General features: G+C 36.7%; 5 protein-coding genes and 5 long non-coding RNA genes across 20 annotated transcripts in view; 4 read left to right on the top strand and 6 right to left on the bottom strand.

Moving 5' to 3' along the window:
• shot (dystonin-like protein short stop) overlaps positions 1-6,615 on the bottom strand; it is a 74,841-nt gene extending 68,226 nt beyond the window's left edge. For all 6 annotated transcript variants that reach the window (XM_043210887.1, XM_070278955.1, XM_017251134.2 and 3 more), the window contains exon 1: positions 6,545-6,615. The gene's annotated coding sequence lies outside the window, so the exon portion shown is untranslated. The remainder of the gene's footprint in view (positions 1-6,544) is intronic.
• A 143-nt stretch (positions 6,616-6,758) lies between these two features.
• LOC138926045 (uncharacterized) lies at positions 6,759-15,455 on the top strand. Of its 3 annotated transcripts, none has more exons than XR_011442344.1 (2): positions 6,759-6,840; positions 15,088-15,455. It is a non-coding gene; the product is annotated as an uncharacterized lncRNA (long non-coding RNA). The 3 variants fall into 3 exon arrangements; XR_011442343.1 differs by lacking the exon at positions 15,088-15,455 and adding an exon at positions 7,514-7,799 and having other exon boundaries at positions 6,818-6,840; XR_011442345.1 differs by lacking the exon at positions 6,759-6,840 and adding an exon at positions 14,905-15,009.
• On the bottom strand, positions 9,499-10,180 carry LOC122321122 (protein DJ-1alpha-like). Its single transcript, XM_043210545.2, has one exon. It carries the CDS (start codon positions 9,856-9,858, stop codon positions 9,499-9,501), a length of 360 nt encoding a protein of 119 aa, XP_043066480.1. The 5' UTR covers positions 9,859-10,180.
• On the bottom strand, positions 13,023-14,802 carry LOC138926046 (uncharacterized). Its single transcript, XR_011442346.1, has 2 exons — positions 14,675-14,802; positions 13,023-13,866 (listed from the first exon to the last, which is right to left on the bottom strand). It is a non-coding gene; the product is annotated as an uncharacterized lncRNA (long non-coding RNA).
• Positions 15,277-16,579, bottom strand: LOC108131991 (protein DJ-1alpha-like). 3 transcript variants are annotated; one of them, XM_043210451.2, is made up of 3 exons: positions 15,976-16,579; positions 15,587-15,903; positions 15,277-15,535 (listed from the first exon to the last, which is right to left on the bottom strand). In XM_043210451.2, the coding sequence occupies exons 1-3, from the start codon at positions 16,144-16,146 to the stop codon at positions 15,376-15,378; spliced, it is 648 nt and encodes a 215-aa protein (XP_043066386.1). In that variant the 5' UTR covers positions 16,147-16,579; the 3' UTR covers positions 15,277-15,375. The 3 variants fall into 3 exon arrangements, with proteins under 3 accessions (XP_043066386.1, XP_043066385.1, XP_070134493.1); XM_043210450.2 differs by having other exon boundaries at positions 15,283-15,535; positions 15,581-15,903; positions 15,976-16,557; XM_070278392.1 differs by having other exon boundaries at positions 15,389-15,527; positions 15,581-15,903; positions 15,976-16,577.
• A 1,111-nt stretch (positions 16,580-17,690) lies between these two features.
• Positions 17,691-18,676, top strand: LOC138926145 (uncharacterized). The gene is made up of 2 exons (XR_011442511.1): positions 17,691-17,815; positions 17,880-18,676. It is a non-coding gene; the product is annotated as an uncharacterized lncRNA (long non-coding RNA).
• Positions 18,677-19,099: 423 nt separating this feature from the next.
• LOC138926013 (uncharacterized) lies at positions 19,100-20,209 on the top strand. Its single transcript, XR_011442298.1, has 2 exons — positions 19,100-19,763; positions 19,842-20,209. It is a non-coding gene; the product is annotated as an uncharacterized lncRNA (long non-coding RNA).
• Positions 19,386-21,057, bottom strand: LOC108131966 (protein DJ-1alpha-like). Its single transcript, XM_043210452.2, has 3 exons — positions 20,730-21,057; positions 20,335-20,657; positions 19,386-20,289 (listed from the first exon to the last, which is right to left on the bottom strand). The coding sequence occupies exons 1-3, from the start codon at positions 20,769-20,771 to the stop codon at positions 20,130-20,132; spliced, it is 525 nt and encodes a 174-aa protein (XP_043066387.1). The 5' UTR covers positions 20,772-21,057; the 3' UTR covers positions 19,386-20,129.
• Positions 21,058-22,371: 1,314 nt separating this feature from the next.
• Positions 22,372-24,714, top strand: LOC138926012 (uncharacterized). The gene is made up of 3 exons (XR_011442297.1): positions 22,372-22,386; positions 22,451-24,268; positions 24,347-24,714. It is a non-coding gene; the product is annotated as an uncharacterized lncRNA (long non-coding RNA).
• On the bottom strand, positions 23,861-25,798 carry LOC122321123 (protein DJ-1alpha-like). Of its 2 annotated transcripts, none has more exons than XM_070278174.1 (3): positions 25,235-25,798; positions 24,846-25,162; positions 23,861-24,794 (listed from the first exon to the last, which is right to left on the bottom strand). In XM_070278174.1, the coding sequence occupies exons 1-3, from the start codon at positions 25,403-25,405 to the stop codon at positions 24,635-24,637; spliced, it is 648 nt and encodes a 215-aa protein (XP_070134275.1). In that variant the 5' UTR covers positions 25,406-25,798; the 3' UTR covers positions 23,861-24,634. The 2 variants fall into 2 exon arrangements, with proteins under 2 accessions (XP_070134275.1, XP_043066481.1); XM_043210546.2 differs by having other exon boundaries at positions 24,840-25,162; positions 25,235-25,780.
• Between the last annotated feature and the right edge of the window lie 579 nt (positions 25,799-26,377).

Here is a 26,377-nt window from a genome sequence, read left to right as displayed (position 1 = left end):
ACCCTAAAGCGGGACATGTGCTCGATCAGATAGTGCCCTGTGGCTGTCAAACTGTCGCCAACAGGTTGACTGACGACTGCCACGGAGAAACGGCCTTTGAATTTCTAAAAAGTAACCAAAAACGTTATCAAAACGATAAAAAAACAAAGGCCGTCCAGTAAAAAAAAGAATTGTTTTTTTTTTTTTGGGTTTTTTGTCGGTCAGGTTGCCTTTTTTTCTCAGCTATGTGCGTGAGTTGGGTTTCTTATCAGCAGATAAGCGATGATTGCGCCCCTGGGGCTTACGAAACTGTAAGATTCTACAAAAACAATTCAAAATTCAATTAAACTTTGTGAGAAATGGGCTTTTAAAATTGTATTCTATTTGTGGAATTAAATAATTAACACAAAACTACAATAATCTGTAATAGCCTGACTCTCTACCTGGCTCTCTAATGGAACCCTAAACACGATGCTGATCTAATCGCGAGGGCCTTCTATATAAACACTGATTAACGATTTCGACCTTCCGGTGTGTAAGACGGCGGCGAATATTGGCCTTTATTTGAACAAAGTCGGCCCGGGCCCAGTCCGCATTAAACTTGCAAATTAGCTGCGCAAATTGAACAAAAAATGGCAAACGAAATCGAAATCGAGATCGGAATGGGACTGAAACGAGGCAGATACGATAGACCAGCTGTTGGGACAAAAAATAATAAAAAAAAAAAACAAACAGAGAAGTTGAAGGCCAAGGGCTGAGACGATAAACTATTTAGCGAACGCGCCAAGTGTCTAGACTGTAGACTGCAACTAAAATTAGGAGCCTCTTCCCAGAATATTCCTTTAAAAAACAACTTGAATAATCATTAAAAATAGCACCCTATTCTTCAGGTTTATGAGCCAATAGTCCCAGAATATAATTCCCCAAAGGCGATATGAAAACAGTCGGCGGGCGGCCCTTGAGATAAGAAGGTAATTGAATTGGGCTAGTTATGAGGCTTTCTTTGGTGGGTCTTCCGGGTAGGAGTACAGGTGGTGTCTCCAGTTCTCACAGACGGGATGACCAATTCTCCATGAGAATTATGCGAGGCACAACGCAGTCAATTAAGCGACAGTTGAAAAGGCAATAAACAGGCAACCGCAAAACTCACAAAACAATAAAAGTTGATAAAAAGTACACCAGCCGAAAGCCAAGAGCCAAGAGAATGGAACAAGTTTGACAACGTCATTGCTCGGAAATAGACGAAAAATAAATGGATATGAAGGGGGTAGAAGGGGTACTGCCTCCATGGGAACAGATATATATATTTCTCCAATTATCAACGATAATGGCAGTCAACAGATTTATTAAATGTGGAACTAGGCCCCTGACTTCACAATGAAATCATACTCGAAATTGCATCGATTGCTCCATTAGATCATGCCTCCAGGGTCTCCCAACTGGTTGAGTTATGGGATTATGTCATGGTGGAACTATCAGAGATCTCCGCCGAGAGGGGGGGACCCAATTTGCATGTCAAATTGCTAAACGGGTTCAATTGATTTGATATTCGAACATGTTTGAATTAAATCGATCAGAGTGCCTGGGGTCTGAGAGTCTGAAGGTTTCGGGAACTGCCCCACTGGTTCATTAGTTTGGGGTAGAGTGCTAATTGACGATCTCCGACTAATTAGGCATTCTAGCTGGTGGTTCTTTGTGGGCGTACCCTAGCCTGACTTTAATTACCCGCTCGGGCAAAGAAGGGCAAAGATCGCTACCCTCTGGCTGTTGTGGGGAAATTGAGCGGTTGATTGCATTGTGTTCCGCTTATCACAGATGCCACACACCCGATAGGATGTCTAGGGAAGAAGATAGACAAGAAAGCATCTGCCGCTCGCCCCCGACAGCGTGTGGGAAACATTAGCTAATGGAGCGCAACAGGCCCCATTCGATACAGTGCCAGGGAGTTTGACTTTCTCTACAAAAGATCTATCCAGATTCTAGAACTAGAAGCTCTAACCCTTTAAAAGTCACCCTGTATGAGATCCTACCAACTTTTCTTTTTCAATTAGACCTATCTGCGGACACGCCTCTGTTTTGTGGCAAAGACACATCAAGATTTCCACGGCCGATGGCCACTTTGTAGCACATTCGCGACCCCGATGGAGTTTTCCAAACACTACAAGTACAAGAACAACAACAACTATCCAGACTGCCAAGTGCATGTCGCTGCCAATCGAGGGAAACACTACAAGAACGTAAAACTTGTCAGACGGCCCAGTAAGTAATAAAAAACGCATTCACCAGATGATAGGAAGAAGGGGGATGGAGGGAGCTCTGGGCCCGAACGCTCGAGTGCATTTTCCAGGCCGACAAGCAGGCGGCAAACACCACTAGACAACCAACAACTACCAACAACTAAAAAACTACTCCAACAATAATAACAATAATAGTTCTTTGGAGGCAACAACCCTTTGTCGGATCTGGGAGGAGATATTCCATTAGACAAGAGGTTTGATTGCTCGGAGGGGTTCTCTGAGGGAAAAGAGTTTGTTGGAACACTTTTTGAAACAAAAAGTACACCTGAAGCATTTAAATGGGTTTTCTAGGTTGTTAATAATGTATCTCATTACAAATAAATGCAATATTCTTTATATTCGTGGAGCAGTAACCCAATTTCCCAAGAGGGTTGGGTTTCATTTCATTTCAAAGTTCTGGGGATTGTTCGGAGAATTATGTGATATGAACTCTAAAGCTTGGAGTCAAAACCTTCTTAGTGGAGTTTCTATGAAAATATTCCTTAAAAATTATGTATTTTAGCCGATTTGTAGCGTGTAATCGAGAATATTTAAGGGATGGGAGACTAGAAGACTATATAAGATCCAATAGGGTTTCATTCTCTTTCAAAGTTCCGGAAACTGTTCTGGGAATAATGTGATATGAAGTTATTTTTAATAGAATTATTTTAGATTATATTTAGGATTAACTCAACTCTAAATTAGGATATCTAAGAAATGGTAGACTGCATCTACTAGAAATTATTTTGAGAAATATTTAATTAAAAAAAAGCCCTTTAATAGTTTTTTTTTATGGAAGTATTTCTTTAACATTATATATTTTAGTGGATTTAAAGGGTGATATAAAGGTTATGATATCTAAGGGTATGATATCTTATGGTAGAATATATCATATAATTAAGAGGTTGGGTTGAGTTACATATATCTTGAAAATAGCTCTGAAAATGTTGGGATCTAAGACAGGACCCACGAAGACCCACCCACTAAGGGATATAAGACCTTCTTAATAGGGATTTTGTGAAAAACAACAACTTTAAATTAAAATTTTTAAGTTGATTTGCAAACTAAAAGATATCTAAGGGAAGGCAGACATAATATCCATATTGGATGATTGGAAAATATTCTTATTTCGAAATGCTAGAATTAGTTCTGGGAAATATGTAATACAAGACTAAATGAGCCTATTATTTTAAGAGTCTTGATAGATTTTTCATAAAAAAAATCCCCTAAAATTATATATATTTTTTCGATTATATGCTAAACTAAAGGATATATAAGAGATGGTAGAATATATAATCATATTAGAAGATAGGAATTCATTGTTGAACATCCCAGAACAACAACTTCTTTGGGATTATGTGATACGAGGCCAAAGTTAAATCCCTTAACACCCTTTATAGGGTTTTTATAAAGATTATTCTCGAAAAAAAAAAATATATTGTAACTGATTTATAAACTAATCTAAAGGATATCTAGGAGATGATCTAAAGTTATTTATTCTTTTTCAAAATAGTGACAATTTTTCTAGGATTGTGTTACAATGTTTCATCCACCCTTTATAAGGTTTTTTTGAAAAGAATTCTTTATAATGAAATAAGTTTGCTGATTTGTGAGCTGGACTAGAAAATATCTCACGGATGAGTAATAGAGGACCATATTAGAACATAGGGCTTTCAGGTTTTATGAAAATAATTCTTTCAAACAACAACTAAGGGTTATTTAAGGGATGATACACCAGATTACCATATTAAACCCAATAGGGTTTCTTTTTTCTCGTAGTGCTCACCTTTAAGACTCTGATATGAGAATTCATGAACTAATTATAGTTTTATTTAGTTATTACATTTATTTTTATAAACACGAATCTAGAAATTATATATTTTATCTGTTTTCGCTAAACTAATTGGACAAACTATTAATTATTCAAGGGATGATGAAGGAGACAACCATATAACCCTAAAAATATTGGGCCAGCCGCCAATTCCATTCAATTCTGGGGATGGTTTCTAAAAAAAAAACAAAAAAGCCAAAAAGAAAAACAAACAAAAGTGTAAACAGAGCACAGACCGGCAAAAGGAGCAGGAGAGCAGAGACCAGAGAGCGCTAGTGAGAGAGTGGGAGGCAAAGCAAAGGTGAGCAGAAGACAGCGCTGCTCTACCTGTGGTCAGTGTCAGGGCCTGTCGCTCACGCACACGTTTCCGCTGCGTCTCGTGGCCCATCCGCAAGGGTGTGCGTGCGAGTGAGTAATGCCGTGTAGCCTGGCCGATTGAATGAATGATAAAAAAGGAACGGCACTTGGCACATGGGATGTGTCACCCACCCAGCACTCATAAAAACGTCAAGTTGACCACCACCCTCTCAGTACATTATTGATTTTTTTTGTTGTTTTTAGAATATCAGATGACAAAAAGTGTGGCATTATTGCTAATTAGAGCAGGTCTCTGATAAAGCACAAGGGCGAGAATGTTAGCGAGATAGCATAGAAAAAATGGAGAAAGATGGACCAGATTGGCGAGAAGCAGTGGAGAATGGAGAAAAGAAAATTATTGTGCTGGATTTGCTTTGATTAGCCGGCCAGCAACTAGGCTAGTGTACAGTGGAGCCTCCTCTCCTACAGTCACTTTTATTCAAAACTACACAACCGGAATGCACAAACAAAGTTTAACTGTAACTCTCTCTCCCAATAGGGTGGTTAACAAAAGTTAACTGTAACTGAAGATAAGAAAGACATGAATAGTGAGTGTTCGGGTTAGGGATGTTCGACTGTCAATGATCCTACGTCATAGGAGGGAGCGGGTTGGAACGCGGCACACATGACTTTAGCTCTGACACAGTTTATAAACAAATTATTTAATTTGTTTACCCGCCCCCGCCCCCACTTCAACATAAGGCCACGGCTGTTGGCGAGTTAAAAATTCCACTCACACACATTTGGCAGAACGAGGAAGAGAATAAACGGTACACAAATAGCCGAATGTGTATTTAAAAGCCACCGCGAAATAGGGGCCAAAGGAACAAGTAACGCCTTTTATTTTAGCATTTAGCACATTGCACTTTGCTGGATGGAAACTGCTGAGGTTGGCCGAATACGCGGCATTCGGTTACTTTAATGGCTGTTGGGGCACTGTCACTGGGGCTTTTGCACAATTCTTCTTATTTTACACGGGGACCGACCGCGCTGCCCTCGTCCGTGACTCATGAAAAGGAAGGAGCGTTGAGCGCTCCCAAAGGGCACCGCAACTGCCGCAACTGCAGTGGGGCGAGAGCGGCAGAGGAGAGGAGAGCGCATGTCAGGTTTCCTCTCGGTGAGAGATGAGAAGCAAAAAACGAAAAACAAAAAAAAATAACAAAAACCAGACAGGAAAAGGACGTGGCGAGAGGGTGGGAAATGGTACTGGGTATACACTAGTTTGCCTGTGTATGTGTATGTGTAAGTGCAGCAAACGTTTTTCATCGTCCTCCACTTCTTGTGGTTCCTCGGCCTCTCTTTGTGTTTTCCACATTATTTTCCTTCTTGGCTTTCCTCGCTCCTGCTCTATGTTAATTTTCACAATTCACTGTTATATACACAGCTCGCACATTTTCCATTTTTCCACAATTCGAGCGCTTTTCATTAGCCGTTGCACTGTTTTTTTTCTATCTATCTTTTCTTTCATCATTTTAGTACGGGCACGCAATAGCTTATAACAATAATAATTTATGGCAATTTATTTCGTGTACTGGTGTACTGTTGTACTGGTGCTGTCGCTTCTGCCGCTTTCGCATTCAGTTTGAATGAACTGCACTTTTTCGCTGGTATTCTGGTTACGAGCTTTACATCACCCGATCCGGATCGCAATGTTGTGGTAGCTGCACTTCTTCAAAACCGTTACACTTGTGCAATTTACCAAAAGAACGGCTCGGCGCATTTAATGACCCGTCTACACTCAGGCACACTAACACACGCACACACGCCTGCAGGCTGCCGACTGCAAGACTACAAGTGCAGCGGGCGCAACGACAACAAACAATTCACGTGGGGAGAGCCCGGATTCAAAAACGTTAACACACCACAAAATTTTAAAAATTTCAGTTATTTTTTTTTAATATTCAACGAAATCTATTCGATTTTGTTAAGAAAGTTCTTATTTCCCTAGGAAAAAAGCTTATCAGACGATCACAACTCCGCTTGAGTCGATAAGCTTAGCTTAATTATAAAAAAATTACACTTGTCGTAGTTCCCAAGACTTAGATTTTATACTTAATTTTGGTCAACTAATTAATTGGTTTTAGACCCGGCAGATTGTTACCTCCGCTAAATTTCCCGATGGATTTGTCCGCGACCGAATCCGAACCGCGCGCCCTCTCTTTTTGTTTTGAGTCTCTTTCGGAGCAGTGTTGCCAGACGGCCGTATTCAAGCGGCTAGGGCTGGCAATATATCAAAATAAATTCCCGGTTCACAAATGGCCATTTTCAGGGCTACCTATTTCAGCTGTTTGTTGAAATTCTGGCAACATCTCGTACAAAAAAGAAAGTTCTTATATTCTTTCTATTTGAGCCTCCTTTTTTAAAAACTGCGCACTAAAAATAAGAGTTATGGTTACGGTAAATTACGGTTAAATTACGGCCAAAAATTTCAGAAAATCCGCTTTTTTCCCCCTGTTACTCAGATGTCCCCCTTAATGCAGTGAATAATATTTCAGACTATTACCTCAAATCAAAGTGAATAAAACTTTATTAAAGAATATAATATTTCTTAGGTTTAATCAATATAAACATTAAAAATACAAATACAAAATACAAATAATAATGCAAGAATAACAAGTGAAAGAATTTAATGCAAGAATAACAAGTAGTTTTGACTTTAAGAACTCGATAATTTGTATAGAAAATGGTTTTGGTTTGTAACTAATAGACCATCAATGCATAACCAAATATAATTTTCCACTTTACCCCGGAGTAAGATCCTTACTATGAAACGTTTATTTGATATTTATTATGTTTATTGAAATTCTGGCTACATCTCGTAGAAAAAAAAAATCGTATACCCTTTTTATTGTCCGGGACGTCATCTGAGCTTCCTTTTTTGAAAACTGTGCACTGAAACTAAGAGTTAGTTACAAACTACTATTAATTTGTATTTTTAATGTTAATATTGATAAACCCAAAGAAATTGTGTATTCTTTAAAAAAGTTTACTTTGATTTGAAATGAAGAAACTATAATTTACTGCATTAAATCATTATAACTCGATCATTATTAATTTATTTGACATTAAGCGCCCAAAATAATTAATACCTGAAATTCATAACCATTACCATTTAATAAAAGCCACACTTCTCAGGTTGGAAACAACAATGAACTTTATTTCTCCAAATATGTCCAATCGAATATTAAACTGGTTCGATTCATTTCAAGCCTCTTGAAACTGAAAAATTATAACATTGAATTTTATCCAGATTTAGGAACACATTGCCTGTTCTTATCAAAGTGAAATCCAGGAATGCATCCAAACAACAATACAACTAAAAAAATGTTCAAGCCTTGAAGTTTCATTCTTTCAAATCAGTCCGTTTCCCTTAATTCAAGAATTAAAAGTGTTGTTGACTTTTAAAACACCCTAATTTATACAGAAAATGGTTTGGCTTCAAACTAACAAACCATCAATGCAGAACCAAATATAATTTTCCACTTTACCCTGAACTAAAGTCCTTACAATAAAACGTATTTTTAAAATTAGTTACCGCTGTTTATAAGACTTTCACATTATTTTTAAAAGGCCTTCAAGATTACTAAAAAATGAGTTTATACGTTTATGGTTTTAATTTATAATTTATCTAATTTATTTATCATATGCATCAATATTTTCCCAAATTATGAAAATATATAAATATTCAGGATCTTCCACGGGAGATCCAACTAATGAAATGAAACCAATGCGGCTAAAAAATGAATATTTGAAAGGAATTTTGAAATGATTTCCAATTTATTTATTCGTTAATGTATACCTATCCTAAAAATATTTGAAAAAATAATTAAATACTTTGAGGATAAAGATATGTTTTTAGAAAACGAGTTCATTAAAATTCATGAATTATATTGGTTTTGTTTGAACCTTTCTATGTTCTATGTAAATGTTCAGGTCAGAATACTTAATTCATTTAATGCAGAACCAATCTATAATTTATTTTCAGGATACAGAATATATTTTCATCATCGATTTTCTAGAAAATAATGAAAGTGCATATTATATAATAAAAACTGCAGGGACGGCTATAGTCGAGTTTCCCGACTATATTATACCCGGTACTCATACCTTCCACCCTCAATTTAATTAACTTTTAGAGTTTAAACTTTAACGGTATGGATTCTCAGCAACAATTTTTGTTGCATACTTTTGTGGGGAAGCGTTCAAAATTTTAGCCCGTTTGTATGGGAAATTGTAAATATATGGGTAGATCTCCCCTAAAAATCTCCCGATTTGGATGAAATTGGTGTTTCAGATATAAATTAAATATAACAAAAAATTTAAATCAAAAGTTATTCAAAAAGCGCTACAGAAATTTGCAATTTGTGCGGCCGGAAGGGGGCGTGGCAAAAATTTGAAACAAACATGAACTGCATGGGCATTATAGAAGTCTCCATGCCAAATCCTATAGCGCCTATAATCCTATATCTCGCCATAAAAATAATTAAATATAGTAATTTCAGGAAAAAGACATGTTTTGAGAAAACTTTTGACCGCTGGTCAGATTTTTATTAAAAAAACAAAAGTTTATTAATGTTCATCAATTACATTGATTAGATTCCTCTTTCAAGTGGATGAGCAGGTCGATGTCTGCCAGGGGAAATAACATGGGGTTGAATTAAGATTACCAGTACATAGCTTGCTGAAAATAACCGCTATCACAAAGATTAAAGTATTCTATCCAAACAGCTCCATCATAAATCCGTCTTTATTTCAGCTTGAAAAAGTATCTTCCCTTTTTAATAATGCCATACTTAATTCATTTTATGCATAACCAATCTATAACTCATTTTCATTATACTCATATAACCCGATTTTCTAGGAAAATTTTAAAATTGCAAATGTATAATTATCTAACAAAACTAGAGGGCAATAGTCCAGGTTACTATAGACTATATGATACCCGATACTCTCCTCTTTAACTAGTCGGAATCAAAAGATCCAGGTTCCAGGTCCTCGGCTAATAATTAGGTTTCCGTCTTGAGGGTTATGAATCCTTTTAAAATGAATAACTTATCAATACTTTTCCTCCAACTGGCGCCGCATATCTGGGTGAGATGTCAGGGTCTTTCCCTTCGCTATTTCGTGCTTGGCCAGAGCCGTGGGTGCGGCACATATGGCGGCGATAAGTCCGCCCTGGGACTCCTGCTGACGTAAAAGTTCACCCACAGCACTGGACCCCATCAAGGCCTTGTTGCCGGCCAAGCCACCGGGCAGGACCACTACATCGAAGTTACCTTGGCCCATTGCCTGCTCCAGAGAAGTATCGGGCACAATGACAACTCCCCGGAAACACTTGATGGGCTCACAAATATCCAATCCAGCCACAGATAGTCGCCATAAGTCGTCCCAATGATCTCCCCAACCTAACAACATATTTTGGGAGCAACCCCAAAAAACGGAGTGGAAGTCAACGTTAATTTTTATTTAAATATTAGGAAGAGACTATGAATATGTCTTTTATGACACTCAACTTCCTGATGACTGATTAGGAAATCATGTCGCAGATGACCATTGCGATTCAGTACCTGACTGGTCTCAGTACCTCAGGGGTCTGGAGATCAGTACTGCCTTAGTCACTGGCTCTCAAACTGTCGAAGAATAAACCGAAAGTTTTAGGCGATAACGACAGGAAAAACAAAGGCCATGCAAGGTGAAGAAAAGCTATAGCTTCTTCTATGGCTATGTCTATATAGACAGAAAAAGAAGAAGGACCTTCTCCTTACTTTTATGGTTGAAAGGCCTATTTTACGTACATATAAAGAAAGAGTGTATTCATTGTTTTTGAAGATAGAAGCTTGTGACTTTTTCAGAATGTGTACTATAGGAAATGATTTTGATAATGATTCTTATTTGGGTCGATATACATACATTTATCTTTATACATATCTATAAGTTGCCAGTTTATGTACGAAGTTAGGTTTCCTTTCTGGTTTGAATAAAGAAAATGTTTAGTAATGGTCTTTGGGTAAAATAGGTAGGACCTCCATTAGAGTGCTTGGCAACTGATCTTCAAAGATGGGCGAACACCCAATACGCATTACAATGAAGGGTTAACGAGCAACATAACGGTGTGTAGTGTGACATAACAGAAGGGTTAAAGGTGGACACCAAGGCTTTGTGTCATGTACTAGCGGATGATCACTTTGATTATTTCGCGAGTTTCAACAAGGACTGATCGAAATTTTGTACTGGTTAAGCTTTATTAACAAATTTTTATACCCTTGCAGAGGGTATTATAATTTTGTCCAAAAGTTTGCAACGCAGTGAAGGAGACATCTCCGACCCTATAAAGTATACATATTCTTGATCAGGATCACCTCCTGAGTTGATATGAGCATGTCCGTCTGTCCGTCTGTCTGTCCGTTTCTACGCGAACTAGTCTCTCAGTTTTAAAGCTATCGACTTGAAACTTTGCACACACCCTTTTTTTCTTTGCACGCACTATATATAAGTCGGAACGACCGGGATCGGCCGACTATATCCCATAGCTGCCATATAACTGATTTATCGGAAATGGTATAACTTTGGTGTTTCAAGAGTTAGATATTTCAAATTTGACACGAGAAATATTTTTGGCAAAATTTTTCGACGTGCCAACTTTCATAAGGATCGACAGACTATATCCTATAGCTGCCATATAACTGAACGATCGGAAATGATCCAACTTTTGTGTTTTTGAAGATAGAAATCTGGAACTTGGTACTGATTACATTTTTGGTGAGTTAATCCGACCTACCAAATTTAATAACGACCGGCTGACTATATCTTATAGCTCCCATAAAACTGAACGATCGGAATTGGACGTATTGTTAAAGATAGAATTTTGGAACTTTTTTTAGATTTTATATTATAATAAATTGGGTTATATTATCATATACTCATAAGGATCGGCCAACTATATCCGATGTTTGCGATATATATCCGGTTTTAACTGCAAGGGTATATCAACTTCGGCTCCCTCGAAGTTAGCTTTCCTTTCTTGTTAATATAAAATAATTAAACAAAAAATGTATGTTTAAGGATTATAGTGAAAACGGCCGAGTTAAATCTTGTTGTTAGGACTTCAATCTTAACGAAGTTTGAACCTGATGTTGCCGTAAAAGACATTGCAAATGAATTTAAACTATCGCGTCAATCAGTTCATTATCAAAAAAACAAATTTAAAAAACATAAAACTATTAACAACTGGCCACTATTGGGTGCCAAACGCAAAACAACGACAAATGACGATAAAATCCTTCTGGGGGCATTCAAGAAAAATATTTTTTTAATGGCTCGATGCGCCAGGGTCAATATTTGAGAGTGCTAAATGATAACTGTTTCCCTTCCGGAGACAAGCTTATCGGTGAATCATTTATCCTGCAACAGGATAATGCCCCATGCCACAAAAGCAGAATGATCACCAAATTTGTACAGGATGTTGGTGTCAATACTCTCGACTGGCCACCACAAAGTCCAGCCTTGAATGTTATTGAAAACATGTGGTCCCTCATAAAGCGGAAGCAAATTGCTGTTTTGCATAAAAGCAACGAAGAAACAATTCGCGAAGTTTCTTCCCTTTGGAACGATGTGTCCACGGATACCCTCAAAGCTTTAGTGGACTCAGTTCCAAAACGACTTCAAAAAGTTATTCAAACTGAAGGGGATTATATATTTTATATATATTATATATTTATATATAGTATATATTTATATATATTATATATTTATATATATTTTTTATATTTAAATTAATAATTTTTTGTTATATAATTTTGAAGTGTGTATTAACGAGATATGAAATGAAAAAAAAAATGTTTAATGTTAAGTTATGTTTAATAAAAAGTTATAAAAAATAATCCATTTTTTCGTCAAAATATTTATGCCGACTGGTGTAAGCTTCTCTTAGATTTAAGAACTAAGCTTCGATGTTAGAAACTAACGTATCCCGATATACTGCTACGATATGATTCAGTATTCTTTGCAATTGTGCTGCACCTTACAGAGCTGGAAGCCTATGTAGACGTCTCTTTTTTATGTAGGACTCCCTCATACAGGAGTCCTGAAAAGAAGAAAACTTTTTTGTTGCCAAGCGGATATGGAAGGTCTTGATTTTCGCAAAGAAAATCTTAAGACTTTTTCTGATTTCCGATTTCACAATAAAGCAGTCATAGCTGCAGTCATAGAAGCCCTTTAACGGCAGGACAGTCTACACCCGCGGTGGAAGACCATAGAGTATGCCACTATTACTATTACGGTTTACAAACTTGTTAACACTAACTGGTTAAGTCAATTAGTTTGTCGCTGTTTTTAAAATAAATACTTTTTGAAATTAGTAATTTTATAAAATATAATTAATTTGTATTTGTAATGTTAATATTGATTAAACCTAAGAAATGTTATATTCTTTAATTAAGTTTTATTCACTTTGATTTGAGTTGAAAGGAACTATTATTTACTGCATTAAATCATTATAACTCGATCATTATTTGACATTAAGCGCCCAAAATAATTAATACCTGAAATTCATAACCATTACCATTTAATAAAAGCCACACTTCTCAGGTTGGAAACAACAATGAACTTTATTTCTCCAAATATGTCCAATCGAATATTAAACTGATTCGATTCATTTCAAGTCTCTTGAAACTGAACTTTGAATATAACTTTGAATTTTATCCAGACTCAGGAACACATTCCCTTTTCTCATTAAATATCTTTCCAGGAGAGCATTTAGGATGTTTTTTGGTTGCCACTATTGATCCAAACAACAATAGAACTAAACAAAGGGTCAAGCCTTGAAGTTTCATTCTTTCAAATCAGTCCGTTTCCCTTAATTCAAGAATTAAAAGTGTTGTTGACTTTTAAAACACCCTAATTTATACAGAAAATGGTTTGGCTTCAAACTAACAAACCATCAATGCAGAACCAAATATAATTTTCCACTTTACCCTGAACTAAAGTCCTTACAATGAAACGTATTTTTAAAATTAGTAACTGCTGTTTATAAGACTCACATTATTTTTAAAAGGCGTTCAAGAATACTAAAAAATGAGTTTATACGTTTATGGTTTTAATTTATAATTTATCTACGATATGCATCAATATTTTCCTAAACTATGAAAATATCTAAATATTCAGGATATTCCATCGGAGATCCAACTATTGAAAGGAACTTTGAAATTCTTTCAGATTTATTTTTTCGTTAATGTATACCGAATTTAAAAAATATGTTTAAAAAACATGTTTTTAGAAAACGAGTTCATTAAAATTCATGAATTATATTGGTTTTGTTTGAACATTTCTTTGTACATGTTCAGGTCAGAATACTTAATTCATTTAATGCAGAACCAATCTATAATTTATTTTCAGGATACAGAATATATTTTCATCATCGATTTTCTAGAAAATAATGAAAGTGCATATTATATAACAAAAACTGCAGGGAGGGCTATAGTCGAGTTTCCCGACTATATTATACCCGGTACTCATACCTTCCACCCTCAATTTAATTAACTTTTAGAGTTTAAACTTTAACGGTATGGATTCTCAGCAACAATTTTTGTTGCATACTTTTGTGGGGAAGCGTTCAAAATTTTAGCCCGTTTGTATGGGAAATTGTAAATATATGGGTATATCTCCCCTAAAAATCTCCCGATTTGGATGAAAATGGTGTTTCAGATATAAATTAAATATAAAACAAGAAAGCAAAGCTAACTTCGGGCGGAGCCGAAGTTGATATACCCTTGCAGTTAAAACCGGATATATATCGCAAACATCGGATATAGTTGGCCGATCCTTATGATTACATCATAATAAAACCAATTAATTACAATACAAAATCTAAAAAAAGTCCCAAACTTCTATCTTCAAATATACGAAGGTTGATATTTCTACCAAATACCATTTCCGATCGTTCAGTTATATGGCAGCTATAGGATATAGTCTGCCGATCCTTACAGAATTTGGCGTGTCGTATTATTTTGCCAAAAATAGCTCGCACCTAAAATTTGAACTCCCTAACTTTAAAAGCACCAAAGACGGACAGACGGACATGCTCATATCAACTCAGGAGGTGATCCTGATCAAGAATATATATACTTTATAGGGTCGGAGATGTCTCCTTCACTGCGTTGCACACTTTTGGACAAAATTATAATACCCTCTGCAAGGGTATAAAAACAAAAGTTTATTAATGTTCATCAATTACATTGATTATATTCCTCTTTCAAGTGGATGAACAGGTCGATATCTGCTAGGGCAAGCACATTGGTTTGAATTATAATTGGGTGTACATAGCCTGCTGCAATAAATCGCTATCACAAAGATTAAAATATTCCATCCGAACAGCTCCATCATAAATCCATCTTTATTTCAGCTTGAAATAGTATCTCCCCTTTTTAATAGGGCCATACTTAATTAATTTTATGCATAACCAGTCTATAACTCATTTTCAAGGAGACGAAATATAACGCCGATTTTCTAGAAAAATTTTAAAATTGCAAATGTATAATTATCTAACTTAAATAGAGGGCAATAGACCAGGTTACTATAGACTATATGATACCCGATACTCTCCTCTTTAACTTCTCAAACTTTCTATAAATGTTTTTTTTATTAAAGCCTTATCTATCTATGACTCATTAACCAAGAACCCAAACAACTTGCCACATAACAACTGCCACAAGTAGAAGGATACAAGGATAGAATAGGATAGATAGAAGGATAGAAGGAGTATCTGGACAAGCTGGATAAGCCCATGAACACCCAGGAAACTGCTTCCAAACTCAAGAAACCGAAAAGACCTTTTGGCGCCTCCTTGTTTTTCAAACAGACGTTCTATTACCCCTTAATGTGGATTAAATCAAAATAATTTTTACAAGCAATGCTTTGAAATTCCTTATAATTCAATTACGGCTTAAAAGTGACCAACATCGGTTTGGCAACATCCTTGGCCACCTCGACTCCTGCCAATTCCTCAACAATCTTCAGGGCGAAATCAAAAGATGTTCCAGGTCCTCGGCTAGTAATTAGGTTTCCGTCTTGAACCACATTTTGATCGTCTATGTAGCTAACAAGAAAAGGGTTATGAATGCTTTAAAAATGAATGACTTACCAATACTTTTCCTCCAACTGGCGCCTCATATCTGGGTGAGATGTCAGGGTCTTTCCCTTCGCTATTCCGTGCTTGGCCAGAGCAGTGGGTGCGGCACATATGGCGGCGATTAGTCCGCCCTGGGACTCCTGCTGGCGTAAAAGTTCACCCACAGCACTGGACCCCATCAAGGCCTTGTTGCCGGCCAAGCCACCGGGCAGGACCACTACATCGTAGTTACCATGGCCCATTGCCTGCTCCAGAGAAGTATCGGGCACAATGACAACTCCCCGGGAACACTTGATGGGCTCACACGTATCCAATCCAGCCACAGTTACGTTGATCTATTCATTAATAGCATTAGCTTTAAGCCAAGTCCCAGTCCCCCATTCAGACTGTCCTTCCAGTGAACTCACCTTTGCTCTTCGAAGGACATCGGCCGATATGGTAAACTCCATTTCCTCAGCACCTGGTGCCAATACAATCAAGGCGCTCTTGTCATTTTGGCCACATTTTTGGCTGGCCAAGCGAAAGGGTTCTATATAGAAGCCAAGTCTGCCAAACGATCTGCCCAAACCTAACAACATATTTTGGGAGCAACCCCAACAAACGGAGTGGAAAGTCAACGTTAATGTTTATTTAAATATTAGAAAGAGACTATGAATATTTATATCCATCATAACACTCAACTTCCTGATGACTGATTAGGAAATCATGTCGCAGATGACCATAGCGATTCAGTACCTGACTGGTCTCAGTACCTCAGGGCTCTGGAGATCAGTACTGCCTTAGTCACTGGCTCTCAAACTGTCGATGAATAAACCGAAAGTTTTAGGCGATAACGACAGGAGAAACCAAGGCCATGCAAGGTGAAGAAAAGCTATAGCTTCTTCTATAGCTATGTCTATATAGACAGAAAAAGAAGAAGGACCTTCTCCTTATTTTTATGGTTGAAAGGCCTATTTCGCGTACATATAAAGAAAGAGTGTATTCATTGTTTTTGAAGATAGAAGCTTGTGACTTTTTTCAGAATGTGTACTATAGGAAATGATTTTGATAATGATTCTTATTTGGGTCGATATACATACATTTATCTTTATATATATCTATAAGTTGTCAGTTTATGTCCGAAGTTAGGTTTCCTTTCTGGTTTGAATAAAGAAAACTTTTAGTAATGGTCTTTGGGTAAAATTGGTAGGACCTCCATTAGAGTGCTTGGCAGCTGATCTTCAAAGATGGGCGAACACCCAATAAGAATTACAAAAAAGGGTTATCGAGCAACATAACGGTGTGTAGTGTGACATAACAGAAGGGTTAAAGGTGGACACCAAGGCTTTGTGAAGGTGATCTCATGCCAAGGCGCCAGATTGCTGGTCATGTACTAGCGGATGATCATTTTCTTTCTGATGATAGGGTGACTTGGTGCCCGTTGAAGGCTCGATGCGCCAGGGTCAATATTTGAGAGTGCTAAATGATAACTGTTTCCCTTCCGGAGACAAGCTTATCGGTGAATCATTTATCCTGCAACAGGATAATGCCCCATGCCACAAAAGCAGAATGATCACCAAATTTGTACAGGATGTTGGTGTCAATACTCTCGACTGGCCACCACAAAGTCCAGCCTTGAATGTTATTGAAAAAATGTGGTCCCTCATAAAGCGGAAGCAAATTGCTTCTTTGCATAAAAGCAACGAAGAAACAATTCGCGAAGTGTCTTCCCTTTGGAACGATGTGTCCACGGATACCCTCAAAGCTTTAGTGGACTCAGTTCCAAAACGACTTCAAAAAGTTATTCAAACTGAAGGGGATTATATATTTTATATATTTATATATATATTATATATTTATATATATTTTATATATTTATATACATTTTATATATTTATATATATTTTTTATATTTAAATTAATAATTATTTGTTATATAATTTTGAAGTGTGTATTAACGAGATATGAAATGAAAAAAAAAATGTTTAATGTTAAGTTATGTTTAATAAAAAGTTATAAAAAATAATCCATTTTTTCGTCAAAATATTTATGCCGACTGGTGTAAGCTTCTCTTAGATTTAAGAACTAAGCTTCGATGTTAGAAACTAACGTATCCCGATATACTGCTACGATATGATTCAGTATTCTTTGCAATTGTGCTGCACCTTACAGAGCTGGAAGCCTATGTAGACGTCTCTTTTTTATGTAGGACTCCCTCATACAGGAGTCCTGAAAAAAAGAAAACTTTTTTGTTGCCAAGCGGATATGGTAGGTCTTGAATTTCGCAAAGAAAATATTAAGACTTTTTCTGATTTCCGATTTCACAATAAAGCATATATAAATAGCTGCAGTCATAGAAGCCCCTTAACGGCAGGACAGTCTACACCCGCGGTGGAAGGCCATAGAGTATGCCACTATTAATCCAAACAACAATCCAACTAAACAAAGGGTCAAGCCTTGAAGTTTTATTCTTTCAAATCAGTCCGTTTCCCTTAATTCAGAAAATGGTTTGGCTTCTAACTAACAAACCATCATACAGAACCAAATATAATTTTTCACTTTACCCTGGAATAAGATCCTTACTATGAAACGTTTATTTGAAATTTATTATGCTTATTGAAATTCTGGCAACATCTCGAAGAAAAAAAAATCTTATACCCTTTTTATTGTCCGGGACGTCATCTGAGCTTCCTTTTTTGAAAACTGTGCACTGAAACTAAGAGTTAGTTACAAACTACTATTAATTTGTATTTTTAATGTTAATATTGATAAATCCAAAGAAATTGTGTATTCTTTAAAAAAGTTTACTTTGATTTGAAATGAAGAAACTATAATTTACTGCATTAAATCATTATAACTCGATCATTATTAATTTATTTGACATTAAGCGCCCAAAATAATTAATACCTAAAATTCATAACCATTACCATTTAATAAAAGCCACACTTCTCAGGTTGGAAACAACAATGAACTTTATTTCTCCAAATATGTCCAATCGAATATTAAACTGATTCGATTCATTTCAAGTCTCTTGAAACTGAAAAATTATAACTTTGAATTTTATTTAGAATCAGGAACACAGTTCATGCTCTTATCAAAGTGAAATCCAGGATGGCATATAATATTTTTCGTTTCCACTATTGATCCAAACAACAATACAACTAAACAAAGGGTCAAGCCTTGAAGTTTCATTCTTTCAAATCAGTCCGTTTCCCTTAATTCAAGAATTAAAAGCATTGTTGACTTTTAAAACACCTTAATTTATATAGGAAATGGTTTGGCTTGCAACTAACAAACCATCAATGCAGAACCAAATATAATTTTCCACTTTACCCTGAACTAAAGTCCTTACAATGAAACGTATTTTTAAAATTAGTAACTGCAACAATTTTTGTTGCATTTTTTTTGTGGGGAAGCGTTTAAAATTTTACCCCGTTTGTATGGGAAATTGTAAATATATGGATATATCTCCCCTAAAAATCTCCCGATTTGGGATATAAATTAGTTTTATTAATAAATTAGTTAATTAATAGGATATAAAAAAGTTTCAGATATAAATTAAATATAGAAAAAAATGGGAATCAAAAGTTATTCAAAAAACTTTGCAGTACAAGCGCTTCAGAAATTTGCAATTTGTGCGGCCGGAAGGGGGCGTGGCAAAAATTTGAAACAAACATGAACTGCATGGGCATTATAGAAGTCTCCATGCCAAATCCTATAGCGCCTATAATCCTATATCTTGCCATAAAAATAATTAAATACTTTAGTACTAGTATTAAATAATTAGTACTTTCAGGAACAAGACATGTTTTGAGAAAACTTTTGACCGCTGGTCAGATTTTTATTAAAAAAACAAAAGTTTATTAATGTTCATCAATTACATTGATTATATTCCTCTTTCAAGTGGATGAACAGGTCGATATCTGCTAGGGCAAGCACATTGGTTTGAATTATAATTGGGTGTACATAGCCTGCTGCAATACATCGCTATCACAAAGATTAAAATATTCCATCCGAACAGCTCCATCATAAATCCATCTTTATTTTAGCTTGAAATAGTATCTCCCCTTTTAAATAGGGCCATACTTAATTCATTTTATGCATAACCAATCTATAACTCATTTTCAAGGAGACGAAATATAACGCCGATTTTCTAGAAAAATTTTAAAATTGCAAATGTATAATTATCTAACTTAAATAGAGGGCAATAGTCCAGGTTACTATAGACTATATGATACCCGATACTCTCCTCTTTAACTTCTCAAACTTTCTATAAATGTTTTTTTTATTAAAGCCTTATCTATCTATGACTCATTAACCAAGAACCCAAACAACTTGCCACATAACAACTGCCACAAGTAGAAGGATACAAGGACAGATTGGGATAGATAGAAGGATAGAAGGAGTATCTGGACAAGCTGGATAAGCCCATGAACACCCAGGAAACTGCTTCCAAACTCAAGAAACCGAAAAGACCTTTTGGCGCCTCCTTGTTTTTCAAACAGACGTTCTATTACCCCTTAATGTGGATTAAATCAAAATAATTTTTACAAGCAATGCTTTGAAATTCCTTATAATTCAATTACGGCTTAAAAGTGACCAACATCGGTTTGGCAACATCCTTGGCCACCTCGACTCCTGCCAATTCCTCAACAATCTTCAGGGCGAAATCAAAAGATGTTCCAGGTCCTCGGCTAGTAATTAGGTTTCCGTCTTGAACCACACTTTGATCGTATATGTAGCTAACAAGAAAAGGGTTATGAATGCTTTAAAAATGAATGACTTACCAATACTTTTCCTCCAACTGGCGCCTCATATCTGGGTGAGATGTCAGGGTCTTTCCCTTCGCTATTCCGTGCTTGGCCAGAGCAGTGGGTGCGGCACATATGGCGGCGATTAGTCCGCCCTGGGACTCCTGCTGGCGTAAAAGTTCACCCACAGCACTGGAGCCCATCAAGGCCTTGTTGCCGGCCAACCCACCGGGCAGGACCACTACATCGTAGTTACCATGGCCCATTGCCTGCTCCAGAGAAGTATCGGGCACAATGACAACTCCCCGGGAACACTTGATGGGCTCACACGTATCCAATCCAGCCACAGTTACGTTGATCTATTCATTAATAGCATTAGCTTTAAGCCAAGTCCCAGTCCCCCATTCAGACTGTCCTTCCAGTGAACTCACCTTTGCTCTTCGAAGGACATCGGCCGATATGGTAAACTCCATTTCCTCAGCACCTGGTGCCAATACAATCAAGGCGCTCTTGTCATTTTGGCCACATTTTTGGCTGATTAGGAAATCATGTCGCAGATGACCATAGCGATTCAGTACCTGACTGGTCTCAGTACCTCAGGGCTCTGGAGATCAGTACTGCCTTAGTCACTGGCTCTCAAACTGTCGATGAATAAACCGAAAGTTTTAGGCGATAACGACAGGAGAAACCAAGGCCATGCAAGGTGAAGAAAAGCTATAGCTTCTTCTATAGCTATGTCTATATAGACAGAAAAAGAAGAAGGACCTTCTCCTTATTTTTATGGTTGAAAGGCCTATTTCGCGTACATATAAAGAAAGAGTATTCATTGTTTTTGAAGATAGAAGCTTGTGACTTTTTTCAGAATGTGTACTATAGGAAATGATTTTGATAATGATTCTTATTTGGGTCGATATACATACATTTATCTTTATATATATCTATAAGTTGTCAGTTTATGTCCGAAGTTAGGTTTCCTTTCTGGTTTGAATAAAGAAAACTTTTAGTAATGGTCTTTGGGTAAAATTGGTAGGACCTCCATTAGAGTGCTTGGCAGCTGATCTTCAAAGATGGGCGAACACCCAATAAGAATTACAAAAAAGGGTTATCGAGCAACATAACGGTGTGTAGTGTGACATAACAGAAGGGTTAAAGGTGGACACCAAGGCTTTGTGAAGGTGATCTCATGCCAAGGCGCCAGATTGCTGGTCATGTACTAGCGGATGATCATTTTCTTTCTGATGATAGGGTGACTTGGTGCCCGTTGAAGGCTCGATGCGCCAGGGTCAATATTTGAGAGTGCTAAATGATAACTGTTTCCCTTCCGGAGACAAGCTTATCGGTGAATCATTTATCCTGCAACAGGATAATGCCCCATGCCACAAAAGCAGAATGATCACCAAATTTGTACAGGATGTTGGTGTCAATACTCTCGACTGGCCACCACAAAGTCCAGCCTTGAATGTTATTGAAAAAATGTGGTCCCTCATAAAGCGGAAGCAAATTGCTTCTTTGCATAAAAGCAACGAAGAAACAATTCGCGAAGTGTCTTCCCTTTGGAACGATGTGTCCACGGATACCCTCAAAGCTTTAGTGGACTCAGTTCCAAAACGACTTCAAAAAGTTATTCAAACTGAAGGGGATTATATATTTTATATATTTATATATATATTATATATTTATATATATTTTATATATTTATATACATTTTATATATTTATATATATTTTTTATATTTAAATTAATAATTTTTTGTTATATAATTTTGAAGTGTGTATTAACGAGATATGAAATGAAAAAAAAAATGTTTAATGTTAAGTTATGTTTAATAAAAAGTTATAAAAAATAATCCATTTTTTCGTCAAAATATTTATGCCGACTGGTGTAAGCTTCTCTTAGATTTAAGAACTAAGCTTCGATGTTAGAAACTAACGTATCCCGATATACTGCTACGATATGATTCAGTATTCTTTGCAATTGTGCTGCACCTTACAGAGCTGGAAGCCTATGTAGACGTCTCTTTTTTATGTAGGACTCCCTCATACAGGAGTCCTGAAAAAAAGAAAACTTTTTTGTTGCCAAGCGGATATGGTAGGTCTTGAATTTCGCAAAGAAAATATTAAGACTTTTTCTGATTTCCGATTTCACAATAAAGCATATATAAATAGCTGCAGTCATAGAAGCCCCTTAACGGCAGGACAGTCTACACCCGCGGTGGAAGGCCATAGAGTATGCCACTATTAATCCAAACAACAATCCAACTAAACAAAGGGTCAAGCCTTGAAGTTTTATTCTTTCAAATCAGTCCGTTTCCCTTAATTCAGAAAATGGTTTGGCTTCTAACTAACAAACCATCATACAGAACCAAATATAATTTTTCACTTTACCCTGGAATAAGATCCTTACTATGAAACGTTTATTTGAAATTTATTATGCTTATTGAAATTCTGGCAACATCTCGAAGAAAAAAAAATCTTATACCCTTTCTATTGTCCGGGACGTCATCTGAGCTTCCTTTTTTGAAAACTGTGCACTGAAACTAAGAGTTAGTTACAAACTACTATTAATTTGTATTTTTAATGTTAATATTGATAAATCCAAAGAAATTGTGTATTCTTTAAAAAAGTTTACTTTGATTTGAAATGAAGAAACTATAATTTACTGCATTAAATCATTATAACTCGATCATTATTAATTTATTTGACATTAAGCGCCCAAAATAATTAATACCTAAAATTCATAACCATTACCATTTAATAAAAGCCACACTTCTCAGGTTGGAAACAACAATGAACTTTATTTCTCCAAATATGTCCAATCGAATATTAAACTGATTCGATTCATTTCAAGTCTCTTGAAACTGAAAAATTATAACTTTGAATTTTATTTAGAATCAGGAACACAGTTCAGGCTCTTATCAGGAAATCCAGGATGGCATATAATATTTTTCGTTTCCACTATTGATCCAAACAACAATACAACTAAACAAAGGGTCAAGCCTTGAAGTTTCATTCTTTCGAATCAGTCCGTTTCCCTTAATTCAAGAATTAAAAGCATTGTTGACTTTTAAAACACCTTAATTTATATAGGAAATGGTTTGGCTTGCAACTAACAAACCATCAATGCAGAACCAAATATAATTTTCCACTTTACCCTGAACTAAAGTCCTTACAATGAAACGTATTTTTAAAATTAGTAACTGCAACAATTTTTGTTGCATTTTTTTTGTGGGGAAGCGTTTAAAATTTTACCCCGTTTGTATGGGAAATTGTAAATATATGGATATATCTCCCCTAAAAATCTCCCGATTTGGATGAAATTGGTGTTTCAGATATAAATTAAATATAGAAAAAAATGGGAATCAAAAGTTATTCAAAAAACTTTCCAGTACAAGCGCTTCAGAAATTTGCAATTTGTGCGGCCGGAAGGGGGCGTGGCAAAAATTTGAAACAAACATGAACTGCATGGGCATTATAGAAGTCTCCATGCCAAATCCTATAGCGCCTATAATCCTATATCTTGCCATAAAAATAATTAAATATAGTACTTTCAGGAACAAGACATGTTTTGAGAAAACTTTTGACCGCTGGTCAGATTTTTATTAAAAAAACAAAAGTTTATTAATGTTCATCAATTACATTGATTATATTCCTCTTTCAAGTGGATGAACAGGTCGATATCTGCTAGGGCAAGCACATTGGTTTGAATTATAATTGGGTGTACATAGCCTGCTGCAATACATCGCTATCACAAAGATTAAAATATTCCATCCGAACAGCTCCATCATAAATCCATCTTTATTTTAGCTTGAAATAGTATCTCCCCTTTTAAATAGGGCCATACTTAATTCATTTTATGCATAACCAATCTATAACTCATTTTCAAGGAGACGAAATATAACGCCGATTTTCTAGAAAAATTTTAAAATTGCAAATGTATAATTATCTAACTTAAATAGAGGGCAATAGTCCAGGTTACTATAGACTATATGATACCCGATACTCTCCTCTTTAACTTCTCAAACTTTCTATAAATGTTTTTTTTATTAAAGCCTTATCTATCTATGACTCATTAACCAAGAACCCAAACAACTTGCCACATAACAACTGCCACAAGTAGAAGGATACAAGGACAGATTGGGATAGATAGAAGGATAGAAGGAGTATCTGGACAAGCTGGATAAGCCCATGAACACCCAGGAAACTGCTTCCAAACTCAAGAAACCGAAAAGACCTTTTGGCGCCTCCTTGTTTTTCAAACAGACGTTCTATTACCCCTTAATGTGGATTAAATCAAAATAATTTTTACAAGCAATGCTTTGAAATTCCTTATAATTCAATTACGGCTTAAAAGTGACCAACATCGGTTTGGCAACATCCTTGGCCACCTCGACTCCTGCCAATTCCTCAACAATCTTCAGGGCGAAATCAAAAGATGTTCCAGGTCCTCGGCTAGTAATTAGGTTTCCGTCTTGAACCACACTTTGATCGTATATGTAGCTAACAAGAAAAGGGTTATGAATGCTTTAAAAATGAATGACTTACCAATACTTTTCCTCCAACTGGCGCCTCATATCTGGGTGAGATGTCAGGGTCTTTCCCTTCGCTATTCCGTGCTTGGCCAGAGCAGTGGGTGCGGCACATATGGCGGCGATTAGTCCGCCCTGGGACTCCTGCTGGCGTAAAAGTTCACCCACAGCACTGGAGCCCATCAAGGCCTTGTTGCCGGCCAACCCACCGGGCAGGACCACTACATCGTAGTTACCATGGCCCATTGCCTGCTCCAGAGAAGTATCGGGCACAATGACAACTCCCCGGGAACACTTGATGGGCTCACACGTATCCAATCCAGCCACAGTTACGTTGATCTATTCATTAATAGCATTAGCTTTAAGCCAAGTCCCAGTCCCCCATTCAGACTGTCCTTCCAGTGAACTCACCTTTACTCTTCGAAGGACATCGGCCGATATGGTAAACTCCATTTCCTCAGCACCTGGTGCCAATACAATCAAAGCGCTCTTGTCATTTTGGCCACATTTTTGGCTGGCCAAGCGAAAGGGTTCTATATAGAAGCCAAGTCTGCCAAACGATCTGCCCAAACCTAACAACATATTTTGGGAGCAACCCCAACAAACGGAGTGGAAAGTCAACGTTAATGTTTATTTAAATATTAGAAAGAGACTATGAATATTTATATCCATCATAACACTCAACTTCCTGATGACTGATTAGGAAATCATGTCGCAGATGACCATAGCGATTCAGTACCTGACTGGTCTCAGTACCTCAGGGCTCTGGAGATCAGTACTGCCTTAGTCACTGGCTCTCAAACTGTCGATGAATAAACCGAAAGTTTTAGGCGATAACGACAGGAGAAACCAAGGCCATGCAAGGTGAAGAAAAGCTATAGCTTCTTCTATAGCTATGTCTATATAGACAGAAAAAGAAGAAGGACCTTCTCCTTATTTTTATGGTTGAAAGGCCTATTTCGCGTACATATAAAGAAAGAGTATATTCATTGTTTTTGAAGATAGAAGCTTGTGACTTTTTTCAGAATGTGTACTATAGGAAATGATTTTGATAATGATTCTTATTTGGGTCGATATACCATACATTTATCTTTATATATATCTATAAGCTGTCAGTTTATGTCCGAAGTTAGGTTTCCTTTCTGGTTTGAATAAAGAAAACTTTTAGTAATGGTCTTTGGGTAAAATTGGTAGGACCTCCATTAGAGTGCTTGGCAGCTGATCTTCAAAGATGGGCGAACACCCAATAAGAATTACAAAAAAGGGTTATCGAGCAACATAACGGTGTGTAGTGTGACATAACAGAAGGGTTAAAGGTGGACACCAAGGCTTTGTGAAGGTGATCTCATGCCAAGGCGCCAGATTGCTAGTCATGTACTAGCGGATGATCATTTTCTTTCTGATGATAGGGTGACTTGGTGCCCGTTGAAGGCTCGATGCGCCAGGGTCAATATTTGAGAGTGCTAAATGATAACTGTTTCCCTTCCGGAGACAAGCTTATCGGTGAATCATTTATCCTGCAACAGGATAATGCCCCATGCCACAAAAGCAGAA

This window comes from Drosophila bipectinata, chromosome 2R (genome assembly GCF_030179905.1).
Source record: "Drosophila bipectinata strain 14024-0381.07 chromosome 2R, DbipHiC1v2, whole genome shotgun sequence".
NCBI classification, from domain to species: Eukaryota; Metazoa; Arthropoda; class Insecta; order Diptera; family Drosophilidae; genus Drosophila; species Drosophila bipectinata.
This window is presented reverse-complemented; position numbering and strand designations above follow the sequence as displayed.